The 23296-nt window shown below is 36.3% G+C and overlaps 4 protein-coding genes across 4 annotated transcripts; 3 read left to right on the top strand and 1 right to left on the bottom strand.

Moving 5' to 3' along the window:
* Positions 1-1234: 1234 nt before the first annotated feature.
* On the top strand, positions 1235-2219 carry LOC107185656 (transmembrane protein 50A). Its single transcript, XM_015573392.1, has 4 exons — positions 1235-1367; positions 1590-1696; positions 1776-1936; positions 2006-2219. Exons 1-4 carry the CDS (start codon positions 1272-1274, stop codon positions 2104-2106), a joined length of 465 nt encoding a protein of 154 aa, XP_015428878.1. The 5' UTR covers positions 1235-1271; the 3' UTR covers positions 2107-2219.
* Positions 2220-2874: 655 nt separating this feature from the next.
* LOC107185644 (hypoxia up-regulated protein 1) lies at positions 2875-8320 on the top strand. Its single transcript, XM_015573378.1, has 9 exons — positions 2875-2988; positions 3632-3769; positions 3863-4823; positions 4904-5166; positions 5256-5389; positions 5464-5702; positions 5988-6276; positions 6356-6785; positions 6871-8320. Exons 2-9 carry the CDS (start codon positions 3632-3634, stop codon positions 7231-7233), a joined length of 2817 nt encoding a protein of 938 aa, XP_015428864.1. The 5' UTR covers positions 2875-2988; the 3' UTR covers positions 7234-8320.
* Positions 8321-8889: 569 nt separating this feature from the next.
* Positions 8890-10091, top strand: LOC107185659. The gene is made up of 6 exons (XM_015573395.1): positions 8890-8963; positions 9052-9132; positions 9264-9466; positions 9542-9665; positions 9742-9940; positions 10030-10091. The coding sequence occupies exons 2-6, from the start codon at positions 9079-9081 to the stop codon at positions 10062-10064; spliced, it is 615 nt and encodes a 204-aa protein (XP_015428881.1). The 5' UTR covers positions 8890-8963; positions 9052-9078; the 3' UTR covers positions 10065-10091.
* A 38-nt stretch (positions 10092-10129) lies between these two features.
* LOC107185655 (N-alpha-acetyltransferase 38-A, NatC auxiliary subunit) lies at positions 10130-11301 on the bottom strand. The gene is made up of 2 exons (XM_015573391.1): positions 10861-11301; positions 10130-10492 (listed from the first exon to the last, which is right to left on the bottom strand). The coding sequence occupies exons 1-2, from the start codon at positions 10921-10923 to the stop codon at positions 10250-10252; spliced, it is 306 nt and encodes a 101-aa protein (XP_015428877.1). The 5' UTR covers positions 10924-11301; the 3' UTR covers positions 10130-10249.
* Between the last annotated feature and the right edge of the window lie 11995 nt (positions 11302-23296).

Below are 23296 nucleotides of genomic sequence, written 5' to 3'. Positions count from 1 at the left end.
ACACGGCTAAGTCAATAAACTGGGTGACGCAACTCACTAGCGCGTTGGATCGACGGAGAGCACCGATACTCGGCACGCTCTACCGTACTCTCTCGCTCGCACACCTCCCTCCCATAGACCACCGAAATTCCTCGGCACCCGTCAACACCGACGGAGAGCACCGATACCGCGGCTCGCTCTACCGCTCTCGCTCGCACGCCGTGACGTCACCCGATTCCCGGAATCCCGCGGCCACGAGACGGCTCATTACGGTAAGGCATTCCCGCAACGGCCAAAAGGTAGATTTGATAAACTACTTATGAAACTACATCTATTCTGAATTTATCTGTTACGAATATACAAGTGTGAGGCAAGATATAAAAACGAATGAAATCCATTAACGATGCATTTAGAATAAATTGTCTTGTAGTTAAGTGAAAAAATATATACTTTTCCGTTTCATGTTTCATGACTGTCATATTTATCCCTTAACCTTAAACTGAAGCATCGGATATTTTTATTCCCGTCAAATCATATAGATACACGCAATATAAATGGAATATATAACATTTCATTTGTGCTAATAATACTCAGAATTCATGCTTTATCAGTAACGTCGGGTATTGACACTAAAATGGTAAGGGAGCTTCTGACGTCCTCGAAGCATGGGACAGAAAATTACATTGTATCTTAGGTTTATTCTTATATCTCGTCTGTGGTAGAGCTTATTAAGGGGGTCGTAGAACCCCCGGAGCATGCAGAAGAGACCCCGTGTGGGTGGGATGTACACTGACGAGCAAACTCGATTTCCTCTAGGAGAAAAGCTTAGTGCAGCACACAAACTCAGGGACAATGAATTCCCGGGCGTGAAAACTCTCATTTCCTTTCTGTTGATAGTAATAACGCATTTAATTGATACTTAATTAAATAAGTGACATTGAAAGGAGATGTATAAAGATTCGAAATAAATGTAAAATACCTGAATAGGCTGCAATAAAAATACATTCCACAAGCTGTATGTTTATTAACTTTCCTAGCAACCAAATGCATTGTGCAATGAAAACGAATATTTTGGTAGGATCGATAGAGCAGGAAGTATACTCCTAATCAGAGAGAGTTTGCAATCTAAAGAAGAATTTTCATAGATCGCAGTCTTCTTTCTTACTCATACTGCCTTATTCATGTTCGTACAATGATATTCGTGATATTCGTGGTTGATATGTTTTATTATTTAGGTTAGCTGTCTAATCGAAAAGCTCAGTACCCAGCTATTATATCGAAATCTTGAAGATATGTCGTCTTATTTTGAAAACTTTGAGCCGTCATGTGTATGGTTCGAAATAGGCGAGAAGCGTAATATACTCGCGTCTATGTTGGCTGGAACATTGGTAAACACTAAAGTTTACATTGTATTGAATATGACACTGACATTATATCATTATCTCTTTTTTTCAGTTAATTGCGCACGTAATTCTTAGTGATTTACAATATTTATTTATAACAGCATTTTGATTCGTAGTTTGCTACATGTTTGCATTCTTTGTGACAATTAATTAATGACTATGGTACTCAAACTTATCATTCAAACTTCTTACCTTTTATAATTTCAGTTCTCTGTAGGATGGTGGTTCATCATTGACGCTCATGCCAAATATCCTAGCGAAATGCCAAGTGCATACCATTTATGTGGAGTATTTGGAACCCTTTCTCTTTTTATGTAAATTAATAATACTATTTAATTAATGTTTCAACATTATTTTAGTGTTTTATTTATAATCATATATTTTATAACCTAGGGTTAATTCTGTAACAAATGCACAAATAAGAGGTGAGGGATACAATGGTGGATACTTAGGAACTAGAGGTGCAAAAGGTTGGTTATTCATTGGATTTGTAATGGGATTTGCTGCAGTAATTGCAGCCTGTTGGATTTTGTTTGCAGACTTCGTAGCTGCAGGTTTGTATGTTACTTCCAAGTCATTGTTCATGATCATAATATTCAATAATATTAATTATATTATTTCAGAGGCAAAACATCATTGGCCTGGTGTAGGTCTCTTTTTGCAAAACATATTTATTTTTCTGGGATCCCTTGCATATAAATTTGGAAGGATTGAAGAACTGTGAAGATAAACAATATTTAAACATTGTCAATCTTTTTATGCTTTGCACAGAAGCTCCTGGTTATATCAGACTTTAAAGTGCAATACTTGAAACCATGGAGCAAATGATTATAAACACTACCCTATGTATGAACTGAACTTCTTTGTACTGCACATATTACTTATCTATAAAAAATCAGTTTAAATCTAACTAATTACCATATATTTATATATATATATATATATATATATATATATATATATATATATTTATCTATATATATATATATTTATTAAAAACCAAGTACTATACTGTGCAAGTAAAACTAGCTTACAGAATACTTAATCATAATTCTGTGTGATAATGTTACATTAATATAAAACAGTAATAAATAGTCGAACAAAAGCTTTATATTTAAATGAACACACAAATATATTATCCTTATGATGAGTACTAATAAAACATACAATGTAAATTTTGCATTTATTTGTATATATGACTGAAAATAACTGTATTCTAATTTTGAAATAAATTGCGTTTCCCTTTATTACTAAGTTTATGTCACTTTTTGTTTACATATTATATATTTTTAAGAAACAATTTTTTCAGGGTTTTGTGACATTTTTAAATACTTATTTTGTGATGGTGGGAGTAAAATAACGGATTATTGGTTTTGATTTGCCAACGCGGACCAATATGAACGTTTTCTTCCATCTTATTTTACCAATCGCGTTGTGCCACACAAACACATTGCTCTTGTTCAGTTTGATGAAACGTTTTGCGGGAGTGCGTTCTGTTTTTTTCTTACGTTGAAAAAGATTGAAACGAACGTGTATTCATGCTTGATTGTTTAAGAACAAACGTTTTCCTATCATCCGGCTAATTTCTTTCGAACATACGTAGAAAGTGAGTATCACCGAAAGGTACTTGACACCGTTATTCGAGATCGTTTCTCGAATCCCCGGCTACCATAACCAACTTTGACAAGTCTTATAGGAATCCTCGTGCCATTGAAAGATCATTCATTGCGCGTCTACGAACACTTTATATCAATGAAAATTGTGCTCTACACAATTTTCTTATTTATTATTTAAAGGTTGTTAATTCCACTTATCGCATTTTTTATTCATTACTTTACTCAGATTACAAATTCTTTCGAGTACTTACTGCGAAACATGACACTTTTCTTCCCATAAGTATGTGTTCAGATTTACTTATCACACTTGCGTATATTATTCTAATTTGAAAATATCTTCGAATTTCTAATTTAATGTTCACAAAAAGCAATAAATAAGCATCTATTGATCTTGATGTTTACGGCTACATTTTTCGTGTTGTCTCCTCGCTCAATTAAATAAAAAAACAGTGTACTTAGCCTTATTAGCCTTGTTTCTGTTTATAATGTTATCTACTTAAGTTATATGAATGATGTATTGTGAAATAAATGTATTGGACTGCAAAATGTAGAAACAAATAATAGTTTTACATGTGCAAAGAAGACAAGAATTATAACATATGATATGTATTTGGTATTTGATTTTTATTTTAGATGAATCTAAATGAATTAAGAATGTCCATCGCATGGTTGTTATTGATTACCATTGCATGTTTTATTGGTATCAGCAATGGGGTTGCTGTTATGAGTATTGACATTGGCAGTGAGTCGATGAAAGTTGCCATTGTTTCGGTAACTATGAATTGTTTTCTGTTTAATTTCACATTTTCATAAATTTATCTAATCATGATTTTTACTGATGATATTGAACAATGCTTATTACAGCCTGGTGTTCCCATGGAAATAGCTCTTAATAAGGAGTCAAAGAGGAAAACACCAGTTACAATTGCTTTCCGAAATGGTGAAAGAAGTTTTGGGGAAGATGCTCAAGTAGTAGGAATTAAATCACCTCAGAGTAGTTTTTCTTACATACTAGATCTTCTAGGAAAATCAATAGATAATCCTATGGTACAACTTTTTAAGAAAAGATTTCCATACTATGATATAATTGCCGATGAAGAACCAAATACAATTGCATTTAAACTTAATGAAAATGTTACTTACACACCAGAGGAATTACTTGCACAAATTTTACATAAGGGAAAGGAATTTGCAGAGAATTCAGCTGGTCAGAAGATTAGTGAAGCAGTGATAACTGTACCAGGATTTTTCAATCAGGTTGAAAGAAGAGCTCTTATGCAAGCTGCAGATCTTGTAGGAATCAAAGTACTGCAACTAATTAATGATTATACTGCTGTCGCATTGAACTATGGAATTTTTAGAAGCAAAGAAATAAATGACACTGCTCACCATGTTATGTTTTATGATATGGGAGCAAGTAGTACAACTGCAACAGTCGTTAGTTATCAAAATGTAAAGACAAAGGAGAAAGGATTTGTTGAAACTAATCCACATGTTACTGTTTTGGGTGTTGGTTATGATCGTACTTTGGGAGGACTAGAAGTGCAAATTAGATTGCAACATCATCTGGCAAAAGAATTTGATGCCTTAAATAAAACATCAAATACTGTATTTAGTAATCCAAGAGCTATGGCGAAGCTTTTTAAAGAGGCTGGTCGTGTTAAGAATGTGTTGAGTGCAAATACAGATCACTATGCTCAGATTGAAGGATTGATAGATGAACATGACTTCAGGCTGCAAGTCAGTAGAGAAAAATTAGAACAACTCTGTTCTGATGTATTTGAACGAGTTGCAGACCCAATTAAAATGGCTTTGAAGACATCAGGTATCCAGGAATAAGTTAAAATAGCACTTAAAAATTTGTTCAGATGTTATGTTTATTATATATTAATATGTATTTTTCAGGTTTAACAATGGATACTATATCTCAAGTAGTGTTAGTAGGAGCTGGTACTAGAATGCCAAAAATACAAGAACACTTAAGTCAGTATTTAACTGTAGAACTGTCTAAAAATATCAATACTGATGAGGCAGCTGCATTGGGTGCAGTGTATAAAGCTGCAGATCTTGGTAAAGGCTTCAAAGTAAAGAAGTTTGTTACTAAGGATGCAGTTCTTTTCCCTATACAAATAGTTTTTGATAGAACTGTTGATAACAAAGTGAAACAAGTAAGATATAATTTCCATATAGTGGTTACCATGCTGGATCTTAAGAAGAAAAATATAGGTACAAATTTTTATAAATGTGCAACTTTTAGATTAAAAAGTCGCTGTTCAGTAAAATGAATCCTTATCCACAAAAGAAAATCATTACATTTAACAAGTATACAGAAAATTTCCAATTCCATGTTAATTATGCTGAATTAGATTATTTACCTCCTCATGAAGTAGCGTAAGTAGTTGAACCACTCATTGTTTATATACATACTTGCATTTATTAAGGTAATATTTTTCTTTTTTTTTTAGTGCTATTGGCAACTTAAATCTATCGACCATAACTTTGTCTGGTATAACTGAAGCTTTAGATAAACACGTCAAAGAAGGAGCGGAAAGTAAAGGGATTAAAGCACATTTTGCTATGGATGAAAGTGGCATACTTAATTTGGTGAATGTAGAATTAGTATCAGAAAAAACAAGCTCAGCTCCTGATGAAGAAGAGGGTACTTTCTCAATACTTGGCTCAACTATTAGTAAACTTTTTGCAGGTTTGTGCCAAATGCTTTGCAAAAAATGATGCGTTTATTTTATTACCCTACATGATTAACTGTATAATTTTATTTATATTTTTTTATGTTGATTTTTATTTTATATACTGGAAATGAGGAGTAAGAACAATGGACCATGCATAACATTGATACATTTTTTGCAAACATTTATAAATACAATAATACGTTTACAATTTTTGCTTGCTGCTGGGCCGTATGAATATTTTTATTGAGCAAAACGAGTGTGAATGAAACATTGAGAGGGATATGAATCATATATTTCAGGCTCAGAAGATAAAGACAAAGAAGGAAAGGCAGAAGAATCAATGAAGGAAGATGTAAAACCTGTTCATGAGGAAACAGAATACCCTGAATTACAGAAGGAGGCCGAAGATCAAACGAAGAAAAAGAATGAATCTACAGTTACAGAGGATAAAGCGACGAACAAAACAGAAAAAGCGGAGAAAGAGAAGAAGTCTACCATTGTAACAATTAAGGAACCCATTAAAGCCGAGGAAGTAAAATTAGGATCTCAAATTCTTTCTGGTGATAAACTGACCGAATCTCGTGAAAAGTAAATCAGTATAAATAGTAATATATACTACCTTTCTACATGATATTCAAATTGTAATGTCGATGTTATAAATTTTCAGATTACACCGCCTAGATGTCTATGATTTCGAGAAAACAAAACGCGAAACAGCTTTGAACAACTTAGAAACGTTCATAATTGATGCACAACAAAGATTAGAATCTGAGGAATACGCGGTTGCCACCACTTCTCAAGAAGCAGAAAATATATTGAAAGCATGTTCGGAAATTTCTGACTGGTTATATGAAGATGGATTTACCGCGTCTGCGGAAGTGTTTGAAGAAAAATTAACGGAACTACAAAAGTTAACTAAGGACGTGTATGAGCGTGTGTATGAACATAAAGAACGACCAGAAGTATTAAAGGGCATGACATCAATGTTAAATGCAAGCACAACGTTTTTAAACAATATGCGTAACTTGAGTCTAACGAGTGATATCTTCACTCAGGTTGAGATTGAGATGTTAGAAAATGTGATCAACGAAACTCAGGTAAATTATCGTACTTTCATTTAAGAAATATACTAATTTATTATATATTTTCTTTTTCTATAATTAATTATTTAATTGATTGTAGAAATATTATAACAATGTTATTAAATCTTTTGATGAGACGGCTCTACATGAACTCGTGAAGTACAAAGTTCGCGACATTGCAAATACAATGGCGTTGCTCGACAGGGAAATGAAATATCTTATTAATAAGGCAAAGATTTGGAGACCAAAGCAAGACATTGCGACGAATCAGACAGAAAGCACAAATGAGAACGCGACAGATACGAAAGAAGAATCAGAAGCCGAATCTATTCCTAAACCCACGACTGATCCTGAAAACGAAAAACCAATAGAGTCAGAAGCTTCAGAAAACTCGTCGCCGGAAAATGAAGAGGCTCAGTCGAGTCACGCAAGTGCCCAGGAAGGGGTACATCAAGAACTTTAAGAAAAAGAATTTATTTAAAAGTGTGTGATCTTTTATTATTGGCCGATCCTGCTCGGTTAATAAATTAGGCAATTTAATTATGTTGTAGGACAAGTTTAAAAGATGCATTTAAAGAAACCTAAATCAAATTCACGAAATTGTGTTATTATGGCTGGATGAATTATTTTGATTGTAAGAAAACAGTTCATTAATTCTTCAGATAAAAACACAATAGAATGAATATTTCGGAAAGAAAATCCGACCTTACTGTTTGTAAAAGGTTCTTTGTTTTTTTTAAGTGCCAAGTAGTTACTGTCTGTCTCAAGATTATGTATGAACATCGTTCGATAACTGCAGAAAATATTTAAAATATAATTACGCCACAATCAAACAGCAAGTTTTTTACAGTCAAGCAAATTTCTTATTAAAGTCATTATTTACAAATGACAAAATGTGCTACTTGGTCGAATTTCATCTATTGTGGATATAATATTTAATTGTGATACTTCTTGATACCATATTCTTAGATATATTGTATGCTGTAGCTTAAAACTGATTTTTTTACAAACACCTACATCGAGCATTATAGTTAAACACGGGCTACGAATGTCTGGGAATGTCTTTGTCAATAACAATCTAATGTTTTACTCTGTATTAATTTTTACATTCCTAATTAATTAATCCTCGCTACAAGACGCCTAACTTCTGTATATTGCACGTATACTCCATTGTACAAATAATGAAATTCATTTTAGAGTACAATGAATACCTATGTACTGAATTCTGTAAACGTTTAATATAGACAATTTGTTATACAGACGGTATTAAGCGAGGTGAACCGATGTCTGTTCATATCATTTGGGAATTCGGTAATTGATTCGAATCATTCCAATGAATACCGATGTAATTTAAAGCCCTCGATTATGTTATTTATTACATTTCGGTGAATAAAGCAGTGTGTAAGATATTGATGAAGCTAATGCTGAACAAACAAATGCAATGTTTTCGAATTTAATAATTGCAAGGAACACATAGACACCTTATCTTGTGAAAGAGTCTTCCCATAACTAAATAGACACAGTTTCAAGCTGTTGAAATAAATTAATTTCAAGACACTTATTTATTTTCAACGATTATTTATGGCAGTATTATAATTAATTCTGTACGATTCGTATACATATTATTAATGGACTAAAATATTTATATATTTGTACACATTATCATTACAGGAATATTTTTCTTTTTAAAGTTTAACTTTTTGTAGGCAACTTCGAATTGAAAAATTGGATTACACTCTCAATTTAATTAAAATTAATAAGATGCTATACTCTTTTTTAAATTTCCTAATACGCTATAAATGTTTAAAAACAATCATTGTACTATATATTTGGTATTTGCAACAATTACAATAAATTTATGAAACGCACTTCTATGTTCTTGATATTATCTTGATCAGAAATAAGTTACCAAATTGTAAATGTTTTCTATTCAAGACATAACGGTATTCACATAAACATTTTTTTAAAGAATACATAGTATAACAATTTTAATATAAGTTTCATAATATGTATATAATTTTAAAGTATATGTAGTATTTGAATGTCATATCACCAGATGGCTCTGATGTCGCAGTCCAGTCGAAAACCTCGAAAACGTGATGTATTGATTGTATCTGATTGTACCTATTTGATTATAACAATCACGTTTTCCATATGAATGTTTAAACAATACACATTACATATTATTAATGGGTATGCCACAGTTTTTGTATCACTTTCACTTACTCGAAATTAAGAACGAACATATATTATATTTTAACCATATGAATGATTCTGCTAGGCAAACATTTGTCTCATTTAAGTAATCATGATACTGCGACAAGTCGTTCGAACATTGTTGAAGAGAACTACCTCAATCATGGTAAATTTTTTTCCTTAATTAAAAGTATTGAATTATTAGAGTTCTTGTTTTGAAAATTACTTCAATTACGTTAAAATGTATACACAAATAATACTTCCAGAATTAACATACATTTTTTTCATTGTGTGCAGTATGCTACAAGTTTTATGTTTGAAAGTCACTCAGAAACTAAGAAGCCCACAGTAGATAATAAATTGAATTTGGATCCACCAGATATAAGAAAACTAACTGTCGAGTATATGATACAACAGTCAATATTAGATTCTATAAACAATGCATCTCAAACATTAAACATTGCATATATGGCAGTAATGAGAACAAGTAGTAAATATAAGTTTGTATATTATTATTATAAATGTACAAGGTTAATGTCGCAACATTCACATCAGTAATCTAAGTTACTTTTTAGGACCTTGTTAAGTTCACTGATTTGTTTGTCAAAGGATACTTTGGAGTTTCATGTCACAGATGAACATTGGGACACAATAGTTGAACTAAGATCAGAAGTGCAAAATGAAAAAGAACAGCTAAATGTAAGAGTAAACAAAATAAACTCGCATTACTATACAGCGATTATTATAAATATATTTAACATATATTTGTCCTTAGAAATTAACAGAGTATGTTCAGTATGTACAAAGAATGGCAATTGCAGCTTCAGATCTGAGTTACTTTTCTGGAATGGAAAACTTGTCCTCTCTTTCTAGACAAATTGATGATATTGCAAAAAGTATGCAGGAGGAAAGTGATTGTATTGCGACACTTGAAAAAGAATACAATGATGTGCAAGAGCAATGCATTAAGAACTGTGAGTAAAATAGAATTATTGTTTAAAATAAGAGCTAAATCAAGATGAATTATGTATTGCTTATTAATTATGAATTATATATTTTTCAGCAACTAATGCAGACAGTAATGAATCTAATAATTAACATGAAAGAAAGCTCTCTCATTATTTATTGTTCAATAAAAACTACCAAAAATTTACAATAAGTTATTTACTTACTTTATAGTATTTTATTACAATAAAAACTACCAAAGTAATTGGAGGATTATATAATTGAAGAGAATAAGGGATAGTAAATTATGTACAGTTCATTTAAATGACCACAGTTGCTCAAGCATCAAGATGTATTGATACAATATGTCTACCAGGTATCATTGCCAAACCAAGTATCCTTGCTTCTGTATGATCCTCGGACAGAAACTCAGAACACGATCCTAATATCACATTGGCATCACGATCAGTACATAAGAAAGCACCCATTAAGACTCGACCATCTGTCATTTTTATTCGTAGGTTCCTATTAAGCCATCCACGTAATTTTTGTCTTGCAGGAGAATCCTTTGTATTAACGGCCTATCACAATAGCATAAATAAAGTTACACTAACTTCGTTTACAATCTGTATGTCATTGATAAATAAAGAATATTTGACATTTATTAAATCCTATATAAACAAGTCAAAAGACCTATGGATCTGCAAAGGAAATGTTCTGTTTATATTGTGTTAATACTAATTTGCTAGTTTATTATTCTTTAATAACAATTAATACTGTATAAAAAATAGAAATTCAATGACATTGTAATATAATTAGGAGGTCAAGAAGCTTTTCCGTAACCTAACCCATAGTGGAAAGATATTTATCAAACATGATAAGATATATAAACATTTACAATGAAACCGACAGAGTTATAAATATGATAAATTACATATATCTATATTACCTCTCCATTTTCGTGGACGCAATCGTCGTTCGTTACGATGGAAACATTGTGCCCTTCTTTCATGTCTGCGTTACTCAAGATTTAAATAAGATGTGAAAAGTAAATTATACAACTTGATTTCCTTATCAGTTCACAGCACAAAACAGTTCTCCAAATAAATTCAACTGTCCCTCGTGCAGACTGCACGGTGCAGTATGCCCTTCTTTTTTCGTTGATACTGTCAGGGCGCATTTGCAACGAAAGTTTATCAGAAGACAACCCCTGTCGATGTAAACAGATCATTTGAAATGATCGAAAAATTAAGTCCTGACCATCGATGATTTTAATCAGCTGTATAAACTGGTCACTAAAGATTGTCTCTATCAGTTTTGTTTGATGTAACAATTTTTAAGCATCTTCTGTAATCTTCTGGAATAATAATATGCATAATGCAATATAATGTACTCGTTTTCACTTTGCTCATGGATTGAGAAGTGTGAGAAATATGGAAACCATCTAGCGGTGAGATGTCGCAACTAAATGGCCCCCGAAAGTATTCAACTTGTATGTATTGCCACCGACTAGGTATAGAATAGACTAGACTAGACCGCAGCGTTCCGCCACACGACATAACAGATTTATTGTATAACACAACACAACACAAGACAACGTTTATTTACAACTGTACAACGTTAATTATATACAAATACGTACAACTTAATTATGGTACGTCTGTTCTCTTTCATGTCATGTCAGAGGCTTTCTTTTTTTATATACTGGCGGTTGTCAGCGCAACGACTGACCGATCTACAATCGATTCTCGAAGTTGGAGGCATCTTCAGTTATAACGCGAAGCCAGGTTCGTGGTTTAAAACGTTACAACAGTATTATTAGCACAAATGGAGCATTATATATTCCATTCATAATACGTGTATTCAATATGATTTGGTGGGAATAAAAATATCCGATACTTCGGTTTAAAGGATGAATATAATACTGATGAAATATGACGCGCGAAAGTATATATTTTTTCACTTATCTATAAGATAACTTATTCTAAATGCATCGTTAATGGGCATTTTAGTAATGTTACTTTTTCCACGTTCCTTTTTTATTCGTTTTTATATTTTCTTTTATCTGATAACGTGATATAAGAATCTTAATACCCATAATATACTTAATTAAATAATGAACTTCGACCTAACTAGAGCTCAGCTAGTCAAGCTTTCTCCATAACGAATAGTTTTGATCTATTATTTAACTGGTAATATTTGTTAGATTGTACTTCATAAACTTTGGCGCCATTGTCAAATTGACAGTTTATCATAGGTGGCGTTTGAGAACCATTAGAATTAGAAGATTGAAAACTTCGAGAAGACGGCAGCAAAATTAATATTTTCCATCTAAACCGAATTGGAATCACATTTTCGGGAATAGTGTATGCCTCTTTGTTTCCCATTTATGATAGACATTCCCTTCTGAATTAATCTCGGATGCATATGAGAAAAATATATTGAAATATAATTTGGCGGTAAATATTCTATTTCGTTCAAATAGACCGTGGAGCGAGCAAGGATGCGACCAATCCTCACATTCTTCACCAACCGACGCACCAATCACAGGCCTCATACATAATCGAATCAACCAATGACAACCAGTCACCCAGCCTAACGGTCATTCGTCTCAGGGAAGCTGGACTGATTAGACGTAAAGTGATCTCGTTCGTGGCGAAGTAAGTATTATTACTTTTCACTTACAATTATTTATACTATTAGTATCTTTGTTCGCACTTTATCGTTACTTTCGTTCAACGTCTATTCAATTCAGCGTAAATAATCGTAAATTAACTCGGTATTGCTGGATTAAGTGAACCGGTTTCACGATTTCTGTTCCCCCCCGATACCAATTCGTATTTTCGCAGTTTTTGTTCAATTTGCAACCTTTGGCTACACTCCTGAGTCAATAATTGTTTCGTTGTGAATTAGTCATTGTTAATTTAGTATAATTACTTGGTATTAACGTTTATTTTCTATTTCAGAATACCGGCTAGAAAGAGCGGGCCACGGATGATATGCCAGTGGATTCTCCCATTACATGCAATTTGGAGGGAAATTGGTGAATATTGGTGATGTATAATAACAACATATGTTGCATTCCACTGCATATTTTTGTTTTAGTGCATTGTAAATGTTTTAACCGTAAATATCGCGATTTGGTGATTTAACTTTGCTAAAATCGAACAAGAATTTTTTCGAGAAATTTTTGACGTTCAAATGCGCAATTGAAGCATTCAATATGGCTTCCTTGACCATTAGGGAATTCAAACGAGAATGCTTCTAGTCGTTTCTATTCGGAATGCTCGTACTTTACTGCATCTCGGTCGCGAAATTGTTTCAATTTTAATCATTTTACGAGTTTATCTTTACGAAGTCATCGTATTTGTATTTGTATACGGTTTCAGATGTAAATTTGATTATATAGAAGTTGCGTAGTTTATCAAGCTCACCGAAGCTTGAGTAAATAACGAAACTTTTATATTTGCAATGATTATCTGAATATTTATCAAATTCGGTACGTGATTTAGACGGAAAGAACAAGCATTATTAAACTCTAAGAACGAATGTCAATTAAATTCACATTTGCAAAGTTCTCATTGAATGGCAATATTTTCAGGGTAAACACTTGGTGTAATATAAAAATAAAAAGGATAAGCCGGTGCATGTGCGCCGTATTGTGTTTCTTTCCCCTCCTTTTTTTTCAGAGTTTGGTGGCCGCGCGCAAGGCGGTTGAGTCGAGTCAGTGTTTACATCGTACAAGTTTCTTCTGTTTACGCGGAGCGAACTGTATCAGATTACAATCTCACCGGAGATGTCGTTAGGTCCTCGTGAAAGTTGAGTCAGTGTTTGTTGCGTACAATCTATTACTTTCAGAGTTTCGGGATACTCTGCTTTTTAAGTCGCGACACTAGAGTCATTCGTTCGCCGGTTGGAATCTTCGGTCGCGATAGTCTTTTATATTAACTTTTTTTCTTTCTGAAAGTATTCGTTCGCGGTGGTAGAGTCAGTGCATCACTGAAGAGGATGTTTTTGGGCGATGCTCTGCAAATGGACATTGTAAGTACCTTTATATTTTATTATTTACACTGTTCAACTGAAACAGCTAGAATTTTCAGAAGAGGTTATAACGAATTCTGTTCCTTTTTTTTCAGATTTTTTCAGATACTGCATAAACGACCACTACAGAGGATGTTCTTAAGCGAAGCTACACGATTTTTCGAGATTCTTCCAGTCTTATAGGGAGCTCTTCTATCATCGGGTGAGTCGCATGCTTTTATTCCTCCAGTCCCCAATCATGTCGTAGGACGATTGGTCCTAAACGGCACGGGCGACTGGTTGTATACGTGCTTTTGGCGAGTGCAGTGAACGCGGATATGCAATCGTATGATTGCATATTCACAAGTAGTATTTGATCTGTTATGTTTCTTAGTTAGGTTAGGGTCTTCTTGTACGCCGCGCTTATTATTAGTAATATAATTCATAAATATTTTGTATTTAAAGTATATTTATGAGTTAAATATTCAATGTTTGGTATGATGCAGACAAAACCACATTGAATATGTTGTATTTTTTTTAGTGCTTCTATTTAACATGAGATCTTGACATTTCAAACTAGAGCGATCTATTATTTAAACAATTGTTATTTTTTGATTAATTGAGTATATATCGTGGTAGTACGTTATTCATTTCACTAAAAAATGCAGTAATTTGAAGATGTTGCGTACAATAATTTCATTGTAGTCACTTCAGTATATTGTATACTCATTTCCATTTATGAATATAGCATGAAATAGTTCTACATAAAGAGAAATACAGAATATAGAAAATACAATAAATTCGCAATGGCCTATAAATAACGGTCAGCTGATAAAAATAATATTCAAATCATTAATGTGTGCAAATAAGTATCGTCGGTAGATTCTTATACAGAGTAGAAAGAACGAAAACCACACCGGTATGTTTGTGATAGAGAGGAAAACGTGGTGGTGCTTTCCTGGATAGGTATGTGTAGCAGTTATCGCAATACCACGAGACGCGACAGCACGTTTCAATCCCGGAACCAGTGTCGCGAGACACAAAGGTATCATTCGTATTTGCAAGTTCCATGAAATAGTGGAACACGTGTATTGGGAATCGCAATAAAGTATCGGTGCATAAAAAGAAGACGTATTAAGTTATGTCACCTGTGCATCGATATGCACGCCCTAGTGAAAAACCGCGTGTTATGGAATAATTTAACACGTTGTGCATGTATGACCATTGAAAAGTGCATTGCGATTTCCAGTTATCGTGGCCGATGTTTTCGTTGCCACTGGCAAAGAACGCATTCGGTTACGTACACGGGTAGAGTAATGAAACGTACTGGCGTGTACTCACGACCACTTTAATGGAGTGTGAGCGTTAAATGCAGGGAAGGTACTACTGTGTTTCACCAGCATGTATTGTGTTCTACAAACATATTTGTGTGGTAGACGTATATACTCAGAAGGAATGAGTATTTATATTCTGCCCTTTAAAAAGGACAGGCCTAGGGGTGTCCATCTACTACTTATGCGCAGCATTCTTCCTCTCCGGAGGTACCCTCACTATGGGAGTTGGATTGACTCACTCGGGTCAATGTGAGGTCGGTAGTCTGGGAAACCTACGAGGGGAAGCTTGTAATTGCTTGTGGCTCGTGGGTGGCCTTTGGACACCTTTGGTATTAGTGTTAATTTTTATGATAGTTAGTCTGTTAATAAAATTTTATTTTACCCGTTAGTGAGTTAATGATTATTTTCAACAGTTAGACCGTCATTTGTAGACAAATAACGCAAAGGAAAATAACTTAAATTTATTTACTATTTGAATACAGTACCTATATGCATAATATGTATGTATATCAGTTTACTGTGAAGAAATTTAAGATTAATATGTGTCTTCATTGATATTTTTAATATTGTATCTACAATTCTACATTAGCAATTTATACTAAATTATATTACAAATACGTACTACCACGTTACTCGACGACAGAAATAAAAAGTAAGTAGTGTATTTTGATACACGTGGATTAAGCCAGACTGTAACGTTCTGGATAAATATGGTATTACAGACCATGTACAAGAAGGCATTTCGTGACGGGTAGATTTCTGCGTCAAAGTAACATGTCTGTTGCACTTATGTTATGTCTTCCATTGGCTTTGACGATGGGATCACCCGAGGCTTGTTCAATACGTAGTCATTTATCTTATCGCAGAATCTTCTAATTTCTATAATATTAATAAATAGTCTATCTTTGATCTTCAATTTTGATTAATACAAAGTCGAGTCGCTTATATTGCAAAATGAAATGAAAAAGAATAAAAGAGAAGTAGCCCGTTAGAAGAGCAAAAAGTAATAATTATTTTAGTTAGGATTTTCAGGATAATTATTCCGTGTTCGTTGCTCGAACCCTTTCACGTGCCCAGGTGCTACTTGGTTGGGCGAGAGCAACGGGGAACGATGACTTGATTTCATATAATAATAACATGTCTATGCGACTGGCAATGCGTTAGCTTACCGTGCACGACGTATTTTCCACTTATGTGTGTGTGTGGTCAGGCAGTGGAATTGCGTCGTTTAGATTTCTATCAATTAACATTTCATCTGTAATTGTTCCGTGGAACAATTTCGCGCAATTTCCGTTATCGGTCGTACGTATCCCTTGCTTTATACAATGTTTATAATAAAATTTCCATGGAATATGTACCGGTTTAGAGTATCTCGCTATCAGACGAGAAAATTAACGCGTAATCGATATAAAGTGTACCAAGTATACGTATATTGCTTAAACAATTTTTCTATTCTCGCAATGGATGCTAGCCTTTGCCAGTCGATTTCAGGAAAACGGTACGTACATTAGAGTGTGCAAGTTGAATATCACGCTCGGGTGTCGGAGGCGTCCCGGGACGTCCTCTCTAGGTGTCCGGTTGATTTGCACCCGGGCGCATGTTTGAGAACCGTGGAGTGTTGTGTGTTGGTCAGAATGAGTCTTTTGCCAAATTCTTTTTAAATATAGGGTTAGGTAGGTAGGTAGCATATTTTTTGGTGTGTGAATGTGTACGATTAGATTGTAAGTAGGTAGGGCCCGGGGCAGGCTATCACATACTTTGATCGGGTAGGCTCGGGTAGGCTCGCGTAGGTTTCGCGTGATAGTCCTGCTACCGGGATAATTTGTAGCGTCGATTCGAAACTGGTCCAGACGGAGCATGCTGTCTGCTTCCGATTTCGATTTCGATTCTTCAAATTTGGCGAACCCCAAGGGGGTCGTCGTCGCGGTCGCGGTCGGAAGGATAGGATTGTCGAAACGAACGACCTGCTCGATTGCACTCGTGGTACGATCATACAGACTCTTCGAGTCGTTGGTCGTCCACAACCGAGCAGCATTAGGGTTTCAGGGGGCGGACCGCCGAAGAAAAGAAGAGGCCCAGCACAAACTGTGTACTCAAGAGGGCAGCAACGAATGGCTCTGCATCTTCGGATGTGGAGTCATTACTAAATATTTGTTCACTGTACTCGCCTGTAATTGTAGTAGTAGTTTGTATATTGGCCGTCATATCGGCCCAACGACCAGCAATATTGGGCAAAATCGCGGATTGAATTAGTGTTGCGGATGAGACTAGATCACGGGTTGCATTAGCTTTGTAAATTGTCAATATTAATCTTCCTAATTACTTGGAGAATAGTGTTGCGAATGATGAGATCGTGTTTGCATTAAGATCATTTTTATATTTTCAGAGTAGTGTTGCGAATGATGAGATCGTGTTTGCATTAAGATCATTTCTTTATTTTCAGGGTAGTGTTGCGAAAATGACTGAGCGCGATTGCTTATTACTTTTTATTTAAGTCGTTTTCTTTTGTTGAATTAGTGTTGCGATATGAATTGATCGGGTTTGTTTTAGTGTTGCGATCGATGAAATGCCCAATGCTGGAACCACAGCAGAACCACAAGGCAGCTGAAATAGCTGCAATGAGTGGTTCACGACAGCCCAGGTGGCTGCACTAACTGCATCAATCTAAAGTTAGTGTTGCGTATTGCACATTGAAGGTGCACGGGAGTCTTTTTGATTTTTGGATTCAGTAAATTAGAGTGGCGAACAAAGGAGACACTCTAATTATTGACAAATGATTAGTGTTGCGACTGATAAGCGCCTATGTGGCTGCTATTTTTTACTTGTTTAGCGCCCTATTGTGGCTGCTATTTTTTACTTGTTTAGCGCTGAAATGTTAACTAATGAGTTGCTGAATATGATAACTAATGAAAAACTTGCAGCTGAAAAAATATGCAAATGCAATTCGATCCTTCATATTGATAGCAAATTTGCAACTAAAGTCGCTCTCAATTTACTGATACTATCTCTGTACGAAAACAATTTAAATTTCGATATAGTAAGATATGATTGTTTCTTGATTTGTGCTTTGACAAACGAAAAAGGTACAGTCATCAGTTAGTCGATAAAACTTAATTGTATAAAAAGTTAGTGTTTTTGTATTCTCAAAAACTTTTGTCTATCAAAAGAGTTTATTCGCAAAACTTATTGAATATTGAAACATTTTATTAGAACAATATTATATACACTGCGCACATTCTATGATGAAAAATATGCGAGTTAAATGCAACACTCTATGTATTCCGTTTCTTTCTTGCTAGGCGACAGAGTAGTGTGTGGTCTCGTTTGCGAGGGATACGTTGTAGAGAGGGTCGTTCCTCGTGCTCAATTAACGGACGTTCAATTATTGGGCTTCTACTGTAATTCACGAATTTACCGTTCTCATAACGTAGAGGGCAGCCAATAATCTCTGACTGTTTGCACGATCGGTATTTCAGAACACGATATCCAGAACTTCTTAATCTAGTTTCAGAAGTTGCCACTATATGGTGCTGCCTTGTTGAGTTGGCCGTCTCCCGCACTTTTTGTCAAAATTCTCGGATTAGTTTCAATTGCCGCCATTTATTCTGGCAAAATCTAGATTACGCAGTTTTCCTGTGATTTTTTGAATTTTAGAAAACCTGAAGATTGCTGGAACTATGAATATTTTGAAAGGATGTTCTTATAAATAGAACTTTGAAATTTTTCTGAGTTCTGATGGTAACCGAATGAACTAATTTTTAAACTTTTGGCCTAGTTGTTTAGACAGTCGCAAATTTTTATCTGAAGTGTTTGCCATCTCATGGCATGAAGATATTAATTGACCAGTAGCTTAGACATGTTGCCGTGGATGGCGCCACTTGTTCCTTTTGCTTCACCTTAACTGAATTCAACCTTTAAGTTAACTTTTACATTGGCAGTCTGCTATTAGAAAAATATTACATCGTTACGTACGCCGATTAAATATAAATTTCCACAAATCAGGATACTTCATTCTATACAAATGTAATATTCCATGTAAATCAGACTAATGTGCCATTTTTATTACTTAATGTCAGCATAAGTATTGCTTATTCATCTTTAATATTCTCTACATAATAAGATTTTCAATAACTTCATAATAAAATATCCGTATCAGCGACAGGCGCGCGCGTTTACGTTTGAAATTGCTACCGAAGCAGGCGATCATAACGGACGACGATTTGTGATTAATGTCTATACAGTATATGTCCATACTCGTGCATCTGTGCCTCGCATTCGACAAGTGTTCCCAGCAATTACGAACAGGAGCGCACCGCGCACTAGCTCTATTTTCCATGTGACAGAGCAATAATTAAATCGTTATAGCTTATTAACGCAACTCATCGTCGTCGTTAGGGGTAGCGAAACGAAGACACCCAGTGTTGATCCGCGAAGATCTAGCCACCTATACACAGTGCGACGGGACGCGTCACGCGGTTTCCGCGTCGCCGGAAGTTTATTACCGTAATCCCGTGGCGTCGATAAGCCCATTACCGCGTGTCTCTGCCGATGCCTGGGTAATGTATGCGCCGTAACGTAATAAAAATCGACTTACACGACCGGTCGGCTCGCCTCTAGGCCACCTCTCTCCCCGCGTTCGCTGGGGACGCGTGTGTGTACCACAGGCGGTTCTATCGGGGGTCGGCACGCTTTTAGGTGTCGCTAAAAGTTTAATCAAAGTCAGATTAGCCGGAGCCACGGTGGGACGGGGGGCTCTGGGGAGGCCTGGCGCGTTTTATTAAACGGGACTTGATTAGGGGTTGCCGGGGGATCCTTTCAGAGTTTGTTTTCGACTGGTTTCCACGGAGCCGCTTTCATTACGCCAGTTTCGCATAATTGACGCGATCGTTTAGCAACCGGGGAAAAACTCGGCCATTCCATCACGGCCTCTTTCTTTCTCTCTCTCCCTCTCTTTCTCTCTCTTTGTAGCTCCATTGTCGGACCGGAAATTACGGATTGTTTATCTTCGGCTTGAATCGCGGCCAGTTCCCCCGCCTCCTGTTTTGTCTCGTCCCGTGGCTCGTGGCGCGTCGACTATGTCGAGGGATACACTTCTGGTCCCACACACAGGTGCAGGAAGCGGTCGATCTTCGTGTAAATTGGATGTTAGATACTGTTCAGTGACCTCTCCTGTAACAATGGTTTCCTGGAGAATTTTGTTACAGTGGATATGCAATATAGGGTTAAAAGAGAAGAGGAAGAATGAGAGGGATGCTTGATAATACCAGTATTTTAGAATCGTTACGCTCATTAGCGAACGCGCGATAACGATCGCCTAAAGACCGGGCGATTAAGAGGGGCGCGACTTGGTATGAAACACATTTAGGTATGAAGCGTAGGGATGGTCGAAAGTGATATTCAGTCTCTTGGTAATCCCTGTAATCCCGAGGGTACGGCTTCTCGTTCACGGTGAATGTGTCGATCTCGCCTCCCTATCCTTCGTGATGTTTGTATTCTCCTGGCGGTAATACTCGGTTCTCATCATTCTTGGCACCGCCTATATTATCCTCATCTAAGAGAAAGAAGAATGCAGGATATTTTAATTGCCACACATCTATCCTTTCTACTAACATTCTCGGTTCCTTAATTATTTAGTATTAATCTCATTAGTAGTAGTCATTGGACCAGAAACCTTTCAACGTCAAAATAAGGTGACGAGTACAATTTTCACTATTGTCGTTTCACCGAACAATTTCTTCGTTAAAGGAACTTTACCAACATCAGAACATTCCAAAGTGTAAACCATAGTACAGGAACGAACGAAACCGCCATTTCACGCGCTTCGCCACGACAACAAAATGGAGGAACGATGGATCCCTTGTTTCTTGTTTCGAAAACGGCAGGAGATAGACACCGAGGGGCACGTAGCAGCCGTAAAAGAAGAATCTCGAGAGGGTGCACGCATTCACCAAGGAGACGAATGTCAGTGGAGCAGGGGGGAGTCAGCGTAACCGCGCAATAACAACCCTCGGGTAGACCGGGTCGGGGGTTGACGCAGTGCCAGGCGGCAGTGTTTACGTCGAAGGGTTCGCGCTCGACTCCGCCCTCCGCCCCCGCACGGCTTAACGCTAATGAATCTGATTTGCATCTGATCCTGACTGATCTTCGATCCTCCCCCCACCGCTCGAAGATTATTTAAGGATGCCGTCGTGCGTCTCTGTGATTAATTACGCGATATCTGCTACGGACTTGGATCGTTTGCGCCTCGTGCTTGCTGGTGATTTTGACGTACGATTTTCTTTTTGTCATCCAGTTACGACCACAGTAGCTGGCCGGGTTGTGAGTATTCTTTCGTAGCTCTCGAGTACGTTTAGATTCGAAACATGGTGCAAATTTTTATAAATGTCTGGCTGTCACGAGAAACGATTTCGTTTAAAGAAGAGGGACAGAGTGATCCTCTGGAGACCTATTTTCAATATGGCTTCGATAGAGTTTCGAGGAAATCTCGTGACGAGGCGACGAATACTCGACGTTCCATAAACGACATCGCTTTGTACGGATTTGTCCCACTGATAGATAAAATCCTATTCCGCCGAGCTGTAGATTTCAATGTATACGTTCTGGAAATCTTTATTTTATCGTGATGGAAAGCGTAATAAACACGGGATATACAATTTTCGACGAATCAATGAATAGAGGATCGTTTCTCTCTCGAGGAGAATTCATCGAGAAACCAAGAAAGAAGGGAACACAAAACGTCGCTTCGATTTAACACATCTTTCAAGAAACTCCAATCTCGTTAACCGATGAATTACGACGGAATAATTAGATAAAAGTAAACCACGCGTCGGATTTATAGTCAACGGCGCCCGTCTGTGTGTATGTGTGTGTGTATTGGAATCCTACAATTCCCCACGAAGGAGATTTACATAAAAGATCCACGAGCGATCCCCGGATGGGGGATTCGTTACCTCTTTCCACGACAGGTTCGTGTTTAATGGGCGGGGTGCCCTCCGGACACGTTCGTGGCTGCTCCGCCCTCCGAGACGCGATCACGGTTGTCGCTCGGACACCGAAACCTCGTCGTTCGGTTTTACCATGTATGTTCCGGAAAAACGACCGCATATTTTCGTGGCCTCATGGAACAGAACGAAATTCCACTCCCTCTGAAGTTTTTCTATCCTCTACCACACGCGAGACGCGTGTCGCGAGTAGATAGCGATATAATTAACGATCTTGTTTACCGCGTTTCTTTCGTCCTAGCATGTGAAAAAGGAAGGGCAGATTCAGCAAGGAAATGTAACTTACTTCGCAGTTTAAACCGATCTAATCGATAGAATTCTCTCCTTACAAGTGAAGTATACCATAAATTTCGAATCTCAAAAGTTTCAGAATTAGTTTAAATTTCTGTCGTCAGGTAGCCATCGTAATTTTACGTATGTCTCGATTTTACAGTTTTCCAGGCCTTCTTTGAATTTCAAAAGGGGTGGTATTGTGGTAAAATTGTGGTGGTTATTTGATGACGGCGAGTGGAACTAAATCTGAAATTTCTCAATCTAGTTCACAAATTTCGAATGTGTTTTACCCTGTGTGCACTTTCCGAAAGGGTGTTCGAGTTCATCTATATTCCACGCACAATAGGAGCCCATAGAAAGTGGCGCATGCAGTCGATCATTCGTAATTTAATTAAAAACAGAACCGTGTTCCGGTGTTATGCGGTGTTGAACCCAGTCTACACCCTCTTCTTCATTTGCTGTTCACCCTCCCTGGGTCATACTTTCGATATTAACGCGCGCCGCAATGACGGACCGGGGATCACTCGCGCACGTGCTACTAGGTAACCACTCGAATCATAACGCGGCTGATATGAAATAACGATTTAACGTTTGATTAAACCTCGACGCCGTGAAAGGGTGTTCTCCACAACTTTCTGCTCGCTCGATCGCCACTAAACGCAAGACCTAGAAAGGGTAGATGGGTCTAGATATGGTCTAAAGATGAACTCATAACTTTTCGTAAACTTTGTCGTATAAAAATCAATATGAATTATCT

Source organism: Dufourea novaeangliae, unplaced genomic scaffold (genome assembly GCF_001272555.1).
Source record: "Dufourea novaeangliae isolate 0120121106 unplaced genomic scaffold, ASM127255v1 scaffold70, whole genome shotgun sequence".
NCBI classification, from domain to species: Eukaryota; Metazoa; Arthropoda; class Insecta; order Hymenoptera; family Halictidae; genus Dufourea; species Dufourea novaeangliae.
The sequence above is the reverse complement of the archived record's forward strand: the minus strand, read 5'-3'. Positions and strand labels throughout refer to the sequence as shown.

Bases quoted from the DNA above. Each gene is read 5' to 3' on its own strand.
- LOC107185655 (XM_015573391.1), bottom strand. From the start codon at position 10,923: ATGAAAGAAGGGCACAATGTTTCCATCGTAACGAACGACGATTGCGTC. The intron at 10,493-10,860 runs GTAATATAGATA...CTATTGTGATAG, and splicing joins GCGTCCACGAAAATGGAGAG to GCCGTTAATACAAAGGATTC.
- LOC107185656 (XM_015573392.1), top strand. From the start codon at position 1,272: ATGTCGTCTTATTTTGAAAACTTTGAGCCGTCATGTGTATGGTTCGAA. The intron at 1,368-1,589 runs GTAAACACTAAA...TTATAATTTCAG, and splicing joins CTATGTTGGCTGGAACATTG to TTCTCTGTAGGATGGTGGTT. The intron at 1,937-2,005 runs GTTTGTATGTTA...ATATTATTTCAG, and splicing joins TGCAGACTTCGTAGCTGCAG to AGGCAAAACATCATTGGCCT.
- LOC107185644 (XM_015573378.1), top strand. From the start codon at position 3,632: ATGAATCTAAATGAATTAAGAATGTCCATCGCATGGTTGTTATTGATT. The intron at 3,770-3,862 runs GTAACTATGAAT...TGCTTATTACAG, and splicing joins TGAAAGTTGCCATTGTTTCG to CCTGGTGTTCCCATGGAAAT. The intron at 6,786-6,870 runs GTAAATTATCGT...AATTGATTGTAG, and splicing joins ATGTGATCAACGAAACTCAG to AAATATTATAACAATGTTAT.
- LOC107185659 (XM_015573395.1), top strand. From the start codon at position 9,079: ATGATACTGCGACAAGTCGTTCGAACATTGTTGAAGAGAACTACCTCA. The intron at 9,666-9,741 runs GTAAGAGTAAAC...ATTTGTCCTTAG, and splicing joins ATGAAAAAGAACAGCTAAAT to AAATTAACAGAGTATGTTCA. The intron at 9,941-10,029 runs GTGAGTAAAATA...TATATTTTTCAG, and splicing joins AGAGCAATGCATTAAGAACT to CAACTAATGCAGACAGTAAT.